General features: G+C 51.5%; 1 protein-coding gene across 5 annotated transcripts in view; it reads right to left on the bottom strand.

Moving 5' to 3' along the window:
• The window catches only part of IGSF21 (immunoglobin superfamily member 21), a 271,595-nt gene that overhangs the window by 79,063 nt on the left and 179,849 nt on the right, over window positions 1–12,683 (bottom strand). For all 5 annotated transcript variants that reach the window (XM_031002237.3, XM_055354358.2, XM_004024773.5 and 2 more), the window contains exon 3: window positions 7,650–7,771. In XM_031002237.3, coding sequence (XP_030858097.3) covers window positions 7,650–7,771 — 122 coding nt within the window. The remainder of the gene's footprint in view (window positions 1–7,649; window positions 7,772–12,683) is intronic.

Raw genomic sequence — 12,683 nt, forward strand, 5'->3', positions numbered from 1 at the left:
GTTTGTTGTTGCTGAGTGCCTGGCAACAACAACGTGTGTTTGCTGAGTGGTCAAAAGAATCAATAAATGAATGACCACTTCATGTGGCAAGCAGCACCTGTTAGGTATATTTTAGAGAAAAAAGACGTATGCTTCATGAAAATATACAGAGGAAGAAGGGAGCTGGAGAATTCAGACTTTGAAATCAACGAGGGTCAGATGGCACTTTTCTTTGTATCAACTGTAAAAAAAGAGTTTGGTCTCCACATGAATAGATTGTAGAAGGATCATTTAACTTTTCAAAGGGAAACAAACCCCTCTGCTCTTTGAACCAAACAGTTAATGTGCCTATTTAAAAATCAATCCCTTATTTTTTTCATTTGAACAGATTCCAGAGAGCTTCTGCTTAGAAACCATTGTCTGCCTATGGAGTGGTCTTGCCGCTACTTGGTCAATTTCCTCTTGCCATGTCTTTGCACACATGAGGCCCTCTGACCAGAGAATCAGCTCCCAGCTCCTCTTTGTCTAAAACCCACTGACGCCTCTAGAACCACTTCAAATGCCAGCATCACCCTGATTTCCCCAGTCTCTACATCTCTGATTCATCATTGTATTATATCTGAATCTTCTCTATGACAGCGATCACTTTATTACTTGAATTGTTAGCTATTTATCTCATGTTTTATCTCCCCTTTCTCTCTTTTCATTCCACAAATATTTATTGTTCCTTTCTAAATGCCAAGTAGGTCCTGGGGTTACTGAGATGAAGAAAATGTAGCTGAGCCTTGGAGGAGCTTATAGGCCAACGGGTGTGAAGGGAGAGGAACAGGCTTTAAGCTCCGAAGAGGCAGGGGCTGATTTTAGCCACCTTTGTGCACCGTAGCTCTGTGCCTCAGATGCAGCCAACGCTTATTGTGCACTGTTGAGTGTATATGTGAACCGATGCACCTCAGAGTAATAAAGGAAGTGGCATTTCTTCCAGCGCCCTGCATTCTCAGCCTCTTTTTTTCATTTACTCCAGCTCTCCCGAGTCTCCCTCCTGATAAACGTGCATCAAAAGGTGCAGCCCAGCATTGGCTTTCTCTACATGGCCCCCAGGTCCACCCCGCCCCGCCCGGCTGTTCCCCACTACCTGTGGCTTTCGGGATGCTTCAGGAAATGGAAGACACAGCATGTGTGTGGGAGGAGTGGTTGAAGCCTCGCTGTGATTCACCCGGACCTCCAAGGAAGTCACAGCTGCCCTCTGGGATGGCCACATTCCATGGGGAGGGGCTTCAGGACACGCTACCTCAAATACGGCACCTTGGTATATTGAATATTTTATACCTGGAAGTCAGATTCCAGGCTCCTCTGTGGACGGCTTTGTCTTTGTTCCCTGGCACCTCCAACCCACCCTCTCTACCCAGGAACTAAGGTGAGCTTGACAAACTGCATATCAGAGCATGCCATACCCTTCAGCAGCTTCCAGGGCACAGAGAGTGAATGTCAGCTGGCCTCCCCATTCTCTGTGCTCTGGCAGCAATGGCCCTCTGTCAGCTCCCAGATCGCACCAAGCTCTTTCTCACCCCAGGACCTTTGCACTTGCCATGTCGTCTACCTGGAGTGCCCTCCCAAGCCCCAACCTTGCCTGGCTGGCTTCTTATACTACAGATCTGTGCTCAGATGTCTCCAGATTCCTGGAGATACATTCCAGGTGTCTCCTATGAGGAGCTGTGCAATGCCCTCACTCCATTATTCTCACCCCTCTCTATCACATTTCAGTTGGCCTTCCGGATCCATGGGTTCAGAATCTGCAGATCCAACCAACCGTGGACCAAAAATATTCAGAGAAAAAAAATAATAATGCAACAATATAAATAATACAAATAAAAATATAGTATAACAATGATTTACCTAGCATTTACATGATAGTAAGTATTATAAGTAATCTAGAGATGCTTTAAAGGATCCAGGCGGATGTGCGTTGGTGATGTGCAAATGCTGTGCCATTTTATATGTGGGACTTGAGAATCCTAGGATTGTGGTATCTGCTTGGGGGTGTCCTGGAACCAATCCCCCACGGATCCTGAGGGACAGTTGTACCTTATTCCCTTCACCACACTCATCACACATTGTAACTATTTTTCCTTATTATTTTAAAGGCATTTTTGTAGTGTGTCTCTCCTCACCCAGTAGATCGGAAACCTCCCGAAAGCAGGTCTGATTATGTCTTGTTCACCACTTTATCTCCATCATTGTCCCTGATATATGGTAACTACTCAATTCCTTTGTGATGAATGAATGATGTGAGTGTTGGGGGAAGGAACGGGGGCCTGGATGTTCCTTTCCTAAGGTGTCTTGTTCATCCACCACCAGCAGCAAGTGTTGCATTGAAAGGACTCCACCACCATGTTCACCATGAACTCATTCACCCCACAGATATTTACAAATCATCTACCACATGCCCAGGGTTGGGTGCTGTCCTGGGGGTTGGAGAGAGGATGGTGGTGAAAACATCAGTCCCTGTCCTCATGGGGCTTCCAGTCTAGTGGGGGGGGGGGGGGCGGGCAGACTCTGAAGACATAGCATCAGTCGGTGAGCTTGAGCAGTCGGGGCTGACTTCCTGTAGGAAGCAACCTTTAAGCTGAACTTGAAAGGACAAGTAGGACCTTGTTGGCAAAGAGCATTGGCCAAGGTGTTGGAGGGACCTGCAATAGCAGGTCGGGGGCAGGAATACACTGAGCCCCTCGAATCTAGATTCCCTGCACCAGTGAATTAAGGCCAGTGAAATCTGTCCAGTGTTCCTCATCGCTTCCTGAGCAGATCGAATGGGACAAGGGCCTCAGGGTGCTTCAGGAAATGGAAAGACACAGCATGTGTGTGGGCGGAGTGGTTGAAGCCTCACTATGATTCACTTGGACCTCCAAGGAGGTCACAGCTGCCCTCTGGAATGGCCACATTCCATGGGGAGGGGGTTCAGGACACGCCACCTCAAATTTGGCACCTTGGTATATTGAATATTTTAAGCAGATGGAATTTGAGAAATGGCAGGTGCAGGAAGGACTCTCTGACCTTTCCCTGAAGCAGGTCACAAGACCTTCACGTGAGAGGTTCCCTCTCTGTACCTGGAGGAAGGAAGCATCTTCCAAGGGATCTGAACAAGCCACCCTGCTGAGTGTCCCCAGTTTACTGCCCTTAGCTCAGATCCTTCTATCCTTCACACTTTCCCATGACTCCCCACCCTTCATCCAACCCAGCAAAAAACTCAGCTAGAACCACTTCTGTGGGTCTTCATTTCCTTATAAAGTCTCCTGCATCACCTAAAACATATACAAACTAGACTTGTATCCTTTTGTCTTGTGAATTCGTCTTTTGCTACAGGGGACCCAGCCAAGAACCTAGAAGGGTGGAATGAAGAGTAGACCTTGAAACAAGGATTTAGGAGGAAAGGGTTTATGTGAGAAGGGGTCCCAGGAAGCTGTTGGAATGAGCTAGAAGGGAAGGAAGCCAATACAGGTGCCTTCTCAAGGTTATTCTGGGGGGGCACTGAGAAACTCTGGGAGAGAGTTGACAGCATTCATCCCATAGTTTCTCAATGTCCCCCCTTCTTATCCCATTTTCTAATTTTACCCATTAGGAAACACCCCCAAGGGGCCAAGGAGCATACCTAGAACTGCCTGCTCATTTTGCACATTTCATTATGCATCCACTGTGTGCCAGGCCCTGGGCTGAGAGCTGGGCATACGAGGTGAAGGAGGAGCATGTACTTTGTCCTCCCGAGCATGCATCTGAACTGTCCCCCTGGAGGGACGAGGGGGCTGGATATGCACCCAATAAACAGTCATTGGTCAAGGCTGCTCCCGGGGTGGCGTCAACTCCCCGGCACTTCTCACCTTTCTCATGTGCAGGCTGAGTGGGCTCCAGTGCCCTGAGAAAGCCCTGTGGAAGCATCAAGGATGCTGGCACTGCCAGGAAGAGCGAGGGGTAAGAGGATGTGGGCAGGGTGGGATAACTGTCGGCCACATCTGCCTCCTCCCTTTCACAGAGGGCTCCTTCCTGCCCTCAGTTCTCCACCCAAGTGCCACCTTCCTCGATGGCCCTGCCTGACCACCCATCTAAATGGCACCCAGTATCTCATTCCTTCCCGGTACTGCACCCCACTTGCCCCTTCATTACACGCCCACGGTTTAGAATCACTTCTTTGCAGAATGTGGAATGATGTATTCATCTACATTTTGCCATGTCTCTCCGACTAGATTGCAAAGCCGTGCTTTTCTCATTCCCCCTGTATCCCTGGGCACCTTCCACCAAGCCAAGGTCCTAGTAGGTGCTCAACTAAATAGCCTTGGAGGGAATACATTCTTGTCAATTCCAACCTGGGAGTTCTGGGCTCTGGGGCTAAGACCTAGAAAAGCATTTGACAGATGTGCCTCTGGGACGCTCAGAGAGGCAGTGATCTGTCCAAGGTCATACAACCAGGGATACACACCTGCACCCCCTGGGGGCAGAAGTCCTGATGATCCACCTGACTTCCATCCCTCCAGGGCCCCATCAGTGGGACAAAAAGCTCCAGGAGTCCTTGGGGCTCCTCTAGGCTACCCGCGAAATTGCTCTCAGCCAATTCTTGGTAATCTTCTCAGCCTCATTCTCTCCCTACTTTCCCCAGCTGAAGAGGAAACGGCTCAGACAGCTGTGGAGCTGGGACTCTCTCTTGTTGAGATGCATTAATTTGTAAATATCTTCATTTATATGTAAATGCGGAGTCCCGCGCCCCGTCGCCAGCCCTGATGGGGCTCTGCAGCCTGAAGAGGCAGTCGCCCCCAGCATGGCTGGTTGGGAGGGCCGACAATCCTCCATGATCCCGTTAGGCTCCAGAGGGTCTGCTCCTTCCTTCCCTCTCCCTTGGTGGTCACCAAACAGGACGGCTCAGCTCCCTGGGGTGTTCTTTGCTTGGGAGACCGCCCCTGTTACTGAGGCTCAGGGAGAAGGTGGGGGAGATTGGCCCCCTATGTGGGGAAGAAAAGAGCACTGGCTCCTGATATCAGGCTTAAGTCAGGGCCGCGGTGTGACCTCAGGCAAGCCTCATTCCCTCTCTGGGCCTTGGCTTCCACAACTGAAAAGCAAGGGGTCTGGTCAAGTTCATGTCATTCCAGAGGGAGACTGTTGGGCCTGCTGAACTTTGACCTCTTCTGTAGTAAGAACAGGGCTAGAGAAAATGATTAATAATAATAATACCTGTCTGCATTCATGGGGTTGTTTGTGCAGATCAAAACAGAAAGCGCATAAAAGGAGGCTTTATGAGATTTGTAAAAAGGTGAGTTTTTTTTGTTTTGTTTTATGGTGGGAGAAGGAGAGGTTGTTCTGGGCAATGGCAGCAAACATGTACCACTTAGAGGCCGGAAACCAGCACTTCACTTGAACGCACGCCATCAGCTCCTCACAAGCTGCAGCTAGCCTCTTAGTGCTGTCATGTTCCTTTGGAGGTCAGAAAACTCAATTGTGCGGTTACCAGCCCCAGATTTCACTAATGCCAGGATGTGGAAGAGGCAGGATTTGAACTCAGGCTGTTGGACATAAATTTCACTGAAATTCCACAATTGTACAAAGCCTGTCATGTCAAGTCTGCTCTACAGGCGAAGAACCTGAAGCAGAGAGAGAGAGAGGTTAAGGCTCTCATCCCAGGTCATACAGTAGGCAGAGACTGAGCTGGGATTTTCATCTGGGTCTTCTGGTAGCAGGGCTTGCCCTTCAGGCTCCAGGGAGCAGGAGAGGGTGGTGCTCAGGAATGTTCTAGATGGTCCCTGGGTTTCTTTCTTAGCTAGAAATCAGAACCAAGGAGTCCTAGAGGCCTTGCTGGTGGCAGTGGGTGGCTTGGTGAGGAAGGAATTCTCAGAGACACAGTGACCGGCAGGGATGTGCTGGGTGGCATTAGGTTTCCGGGAGTTGTGGAGATTATTTGGGAGTTCACTTACTACAAAACCATCTGTGGTTTCCAGAATAGCTATTTTCTCCAAAATGAATTTTTATCTCCTTTTTCATCTTGATTGTAACTGGCTTGTTTTAGGTGTGCTTTAATATTTTAAGGCACCATAATTTCTTTTTGGAAGCAGGTTCAGGAGAAATCATAACTAGGTGGATGAAGGAGTTTGTGCGGCTGTTCACACACCTCTTCACACACCTTCACATCCACATTCTCAGCATGGTCCTGGCACAGAGCCCAGAGAGGAGGAGGACCCAGCCAGGCTGCCTGGGGAGCACACTCACCTTCCCATTTTTACAAAAGCAGGCAGAGGAGGATGCCTGGGTCAGATTCTTGGTGCAGGGTTGGACTTACCCTTTACAATCTTCTTGTCCCACTTTCTAATTTTACCCAATAGAAAACAGGCCTGAAGGGCTGAGGAGTGTAGCCTGAGCTGTCCACTCATTTTGCAAATTTCATTATGTACCCACCGTGTGCCAGGCCCTGGGCTGAGAGTTGGGGATGCAAGGTGAAGGAGGAGCACGTGCCTCGTCCTCCTGGAGCTCACGGTCACAGAGACCCACAGCCCATGCTGGAGAGTAGGGCTTCCCCCTCCTCCAGGCTCAGAGTCTAAAGACAACACAGTACCAGGCACTAGCTGGGACATCCACATAGCATGGTGCCACAGTGCACATCATGTGGGCTTGCTGGCTGCAGTCCCCCTCACGGTCCCCGATGCAGCACGGTCCCCCTCCAGCTTTGGAGCAGACCACTACTTTCAGGCTGGGCACCTGGCAAAGCATTTGGCGGTGTGGCATGGAAGAGTGTGTGTGTGCAAAGCTGTGCACTCTTCATGAATGCAGTGAGATTCCCTCTGAGGAGGGGTGGGTACTGGGGCAGTTGCAGCCGACCAGCTTTGGGGGATCAGTTCAGCTAAGGTGAGGGGTCCCATGGGTGGAATTGCTGGAGTGGGGTTCTGAAGGCTGATGAGGAGTTTACCAGATGACCAAAGGGAGAAAGGCCCTTTGAGAAGAGGGACCAGTGTGTGTTAAGGGTCAAAGGGATAAAACAGGACTAGGATCTTGTAGGGAGTTTGTGGGAAGGAGATGGAGCCACACACATAGAAAACAGCAGGCTCTGGAAGATCGAGTCAGCTTGATTCTGCCACCTGCCTCCTGGAAAACAGGGATGGGGTAGGAAAATCAAGCATCTCCTACTTGAGCACTGCTCCTTCCCACCCTGCTGCTTCTGACCTGGGAGTCCAGTTGCTTGGGGTCGTTCTCTCTTAAGCTCGGGGCCCTTATGGCCTTGGAGCACACAAAAAACAGTAGAATGTGGTGTTTGAGCTTCCAAGCCAGGCAGAACTGCTTCACCGCCCAGCGGTGTCATTGTTGCCTGTGTGACTTTAGGCCCATTGCTCACCCTCTCTGGGCCTCAGTATCTCACTTGGAAATAAATGGAGTTTGGAATACCCACCTTCCAGGACTGTTGGAGGAGCTGGCAGAGGAGGCCAGTCAGAAAAGCGGTGGCCTGGCCCTCTCCTACCTCTTCCCTCCAGGGGATGTCCCTCCAGGGAATGGGTCCCACTTCCATAAGGGGAGCCCCCAGTTCTGCCTTCCAAGCCCAAGAGCACCGAGGGATTGATGTGAAAGGGCTGGAGAACTGCCCTCTGCCCCACTCCCCATCCCTCCGCCCTTCCCTCGCAGTCGGCCCGCCGCCCCCAGGCACTCACCTCACAGTGGACTGGTACACCAGGTCCTCTCGCTTGCGGTAGTTCTCCATGTGTGAGTAGTTGGTGGAGAACATGGCGTCGAAGGTGAAGATCTTTTGCTTGATGGTGCCACCATCCGTCACCTGCCACAGAGCACACAGATAGCCACACGTGAGTGCTCAGCTGGCCCTGGTCACCCCTTTCCCCAGGACACTGACAAGATGCAGGCAGGAAGCCCAGAAGAAGGACAGCCCCTATCCTGAGAATAAGGTAATAACCGAGGGCTTCCTGGAGGCAGCAATGTTTTAAGTTGCCTCCTGAAGGAAGAGTAGGAGCCAGCCTGGCAACAGGTGGGAGTTTTCTAGGCAAAGGGAACAGCAAAGGCCCTGCGGCAGAAAAGAGCAGCATGCACTCAGGGGAAGCGTGCTGCCTTCACAGCACCTGGAGCAGAAAGGAAGTGGGATGAGAAGAGGCTGCGAAGAAAAATGTGGGCCGGATCATGGAGGGTTTCCACAGCAAAGGAGCTCAGCTTCTCCTGAAGGTGGTGGTCCCCGGGGCCAGGCTTAGATTAGATTTACAAGCTCCTCTGGCTATAGATTGAGGATGAATCGAAAGGGGCAAGACTAGAGGCAGGAAGCCCGGGAGGAGGCCAGGAATCCAACATCCTGGCATGGGCGATGCAGACGGGGACAGCGTGGGGCACTTGCCCTCGTCTTGGGATGGGCCAGGAGAGAGGACATGAAGTCCCCATTTCACCTAAGAATGCGGAAGTGGGAGAAGGCAGGGAGGTGGCGATGAAGCCAGCGCTGAAAGCCCAAGGCTGCCGGGCTGTCCCGCTGTTCACGGCTGATGGAAAGCGAACCCAAGCGTCCGTGCCCTCAGCTGCCGCCCGCCTGCTTCCCCACATCTGCGCTGCCTCCAGCTAATGAAAGTGTTACTCCACAAAGCAGCAAGGTATGTGTTGTCACTGTTTCAATTATTTATCTGTTTACTCGGCTGCAGTTTTCCGCTTGTCTCAGCAACTCTATTATAGACTGGGAGCTTGCAGCCTCTCGCATCTCAGCTGGGCTCTGCGCTAACAGCCTGCAATGGGGAGGCCTCATGCCTGGGCCTAGAGAAGTGGAATTAGCTCCCTGCGGCTCTGCGTGGTGGAGGCAGCGGGGAGAGGGGTAGGGAGGGGGTGGCTAGGGACGGGTGTCTCCAAGGGGCTGGGGTAGGGGGGATGCTGAAAGCAGCTTCCCCAGGCAAAAAGGTGAGGATTGGAGTGTGAATCTGTCCCCCGTCACCTGCCTGGGAGTACTGGCCCTAGACACAGCTGGGCTCCTCTGGACACATATGTACCCAAGCTGACTTGGACCACATCTCTCTGACCTAGGTGGTGTTGCTACTGGTTTAGGAGAGACTCCATACATCTGGCCAGCACTGGTTGAGCAACCAGCTGTGTGCAGACACAGGCTACGTCTGTGCCGGTCACTTTCCATAGCCTGCAAGCTTTGTAAAGAGTAAGGTGGCCTCTGTGAGGACCGGGGATGATTAGAATCATGAGAAGGCCTTTGCAGGCTCTGGGACCCTGAGAGGAAGCGGCAGTGAGACTTCCCAGGGCACGGCTTCTCCTTACCCCTCTGTAAGCCCACACCCCTCCTATCTCTGTCGGGACTTAGTGACATGCACACGCGTCACTTTCTTCCCCTCTGAGGGCTTGGCGCTTTCTGACCATGTGCAGAGGGGAGACAGAGGACCACTTCCTCCCACCTGGCTGCTTCTGCAGCACAGGCCCAGCTTCTGAAACGGGACCATGAGAGTGGAGGAAGATGAGGAGGATGGGGACAGGAGGATTCTCCTCTCCTCTTGGGATCCCTGCTGGCACTCACCCCAAGAAAGATGCTCGCCCCAACCAACCACACCTTGACTCTGCGTCCAACGTCATCACCCAGAAAAATCCCTGAGTTGACTGTGTCCAGCTTGGCACAGGGTGGAGAAGAGAGTTGGCTGTACTTGGGATCAGAGCCTCCATCTCCCCACATCCCAATGTCCCAGCCTGGGGTAGAGGCCAAGACCCTCCAGGGGCTCCCCATTCTCCATGCACCCCCTTCCCATCCCCACCTCACCCATTTGACCTTTTTACAGCCACCAAAGTACCTTTAAAGCAGGGCCTTTTCACTTGGGGGGTGATTTTGCTCACCCTAACCACCAGGGGACATACAGCAAGCTCAGGAGACATTTTTGGTTGTCACAACTGGGGAGGAGAGGTGCGGTTTGGTAGGTACCGGTGTCTAGCTGATAGAGGCTAGGAAGCTGCTGACCATTCCACGATGTCCAGGACAGCCCCTTGCCCCCCTCCCAAGAATTATCTGGCCCCCAAATGTCAACAGTGCCCAGGTGGAGAAACCCAGTTTTAAGCCCATCACGTTGTGTGGCCGTACCAGGTCCCTGGGAACAGAGCCGAATAGACAAGAATGTTCCCATTTTGCAGGTAAAGAAACTGAGGCTTGGAGAGGCAAAATGATTCGGCTGAGGCCCCACACTAGGTTCCTGACAAGCGTCTGGCTTCTGGACCAGAGTTCACATCCCATCCCATCAGGCTGGAAGAGACTGCGGCTGAACTGAATGCCTCTCAACATCCCTTTCCACCCCTGGTGGCCAGGCTCATTAGGAGAAAGGATGTCAGAATCTCAGTGGAGGTGTGAGCATTTTTCTCCCAAAGTCATAAAGCAGAAGGCATCCTGCCTGTTTAACTGGCAGCCCGTCTTCTGGCCTCGCCTCCCTTCAGGTACTGCTTTTTTATCTCCTCCTAAAATGCGGCAGCCCTTATCGTCCCAATCTCAAATTTCACTCCATTTTTTTATTACACAAAAGAGAAAAAAATCTGTCAGTAAAACTGTCTCCTTAAATTTATTCGCCGAGACTGAGGGTTTTATTACTAGGAAAATACACCCGCACCCCACACATCCACACACATACCCACACACCCCAGATAAAGCACTGAAGAATTATCCGAGTCGTAAATCTCTGTTTCAGGCTGAGGGACAGGGGAGTTTCAAGGACGAGCCTAGTTTTCCTTTGGTTTTATTTACATCTGTTTCTCTGGGGCTGTGTCAGGGCCTCACTGTCAGCCAGAGGAGTAAATAACTGCTTCTGTGAAACCTGCTTCAGGCAGCTGGAGACAAGTGCTTATCTCAGCTGCAGGGTGAGGGATCTGGAGGGCAGGCCTCACTGTCCCAGCTGTCTGTGGTACACACTCCTTCCTCCCTCAGCCTCCCGGAAGGCAAAGGAAATGGGAGGCTCAGACACGCTCAGGTGGGGCCAGCGGGCGAGCAGCTATTTGCAAGGATGTTATTCTGTGGTTCCTGGTGGTTAGAGGGCCCAAGAAAGAGGCCAGGTGGGAGTTGGGGATTATTAGTACAGGCTGTGGACAGAAGGTGTGGTGGGTGTGCTGGAAGACACCTCGTCTTTAATTCTAGAAACATTTCTCCACGCCTGAGACATACAGGGGCAGTTGCAGCCTCACAGCCGAGAAGGAAATACATTTCAGACATGGTTGTAGCCCATTACGACCTTATTCACAAGAGGTACACAGTCCACAGTTAGCTGAGGTTCCAGAGTCAGTAAGATGATGGCTGCAGCAGCAACAGGTAATTACCAAATGTTATCCAATGATGTTCTGACACTTCTGAAGGAGCCAAGAATCCCCTTGGAGGGAAGGGTGATCATGGGAGGCTTCCTGGAGGAAGTAGGCCCTTTTCAGGGAGTGCTTGGTCCTAGGCTGGCTCTTTCTGTCTATGGGAGGCTTTGGAGCATGAAGCAAGGCTGATTTCCTCCATCCCCAGTTGAATGTTTGATTTCGGTTCCTAATTTTGTGCTCTGAAGAAGTCATTCCACCTCCCCAAGTCTCAGTTTCCTCATCTGTGAAATGGGGATAAGGCAACGTTCCTCCCTGTGAGGATTACATGAGCCTTGTAGAGTCCCTGGTGGGTGGGAAGTGCTCACTCATGGGGTATTTTCACGAGCACTCACACCTTTCTGGACCATCTCTTTTTCTGTGTCCCTCCCCACCCTCCAGGGCTCTTTCTGTCTATGGGGCTGGAGAGCAAAGTATCTCTTGCTAAAATGCCAGAGGATGTGGAATTCAGTAAATGAAAGAAGGGCGCCCACACCCAGAGAGGGAGGCAGGTGGGAGGTGCCAGAAGGCTGGGTTGGGTCTATAAGGAGTGGGGTGCAGAGAGCAGGGACCGAGAATTTGCTAGTAGTCATCGTAGCAGCTTCAAAACAGAGTGCAGGGATGCCCTGAGTGAGTACCTGGAGGCAGGCAGGTCTCATGGGCTCTGAGAGGCTCCCATGGTGCCAGTGGGCAGGGACCACCAGGCCAGGGCAGACCGACAACCACAGAGCTGACAAGGCAGACAAGGTAAGCCAAGCCCTGTGGATGTGTGGATTTGCCTGGCCCCAGAGTGAGAGGCACTTCTGAAATGAATGATTTCATTCACTCCATATTCAACAGACTTTTGATGAACAAACAAACAGGTCCTTGAATATGAGCTACTCCTAGAACATAAGCTCTATGAGGATGGGTGGGGTTTTTTTGTTTTGTTTGTTTGTTTTTTCGAGACAGAGTCTCGCTCTGTCACCCAGCCTGGAGTGTAGTGGCACGATCTCAGCTCACTGCAAGCTCCGCCTCCCAGGTTCACACCATTCTTCTGACTCAGCCTCCCAAGTAGTTGAGACTACAGGCACCTGCCACCACGCCTAGCTAATTTTTTGTATTTTTAGTAGAGACAGGTTTCACCGTGTTAGCCAGGATGGTCTCGATCTCCTGACCTCGTGATCTACCCGCCTCGGCCTCCCAAAGTGCTGGGATTACAGGCGTGAGCCACTGTGCCTGGCCAAAGATGGGGTCTTTATCTGTCCTGTTCATTGCTCTGTTTCCAGAATTTAGCAAATGGCACTCGCTCGATAAATATCTGCTGGATGAGTCAATGAGTGAATGAATGAGTTGAGACCTTACCATGTGCCAGGCACTGGGAATACCATGAAGAAAAGGGAAAAGGCCCTCGCTGC

The sequence above is a fragment of the Gorilla gorilla genome, chromosome 1, assembly GCF_029281585.2.
Source record: "Gorilla gorilla gorilla isolate KB3781 chromosome 1, NHGRI_mGorGor1-v2.1_pri, whole genome shotgun sequence".
NCBI lineage: Eukaryota > Metazoa > Chordata > Mammalia > Primates > Hominidae > Gorilla > Gorilla gorilla.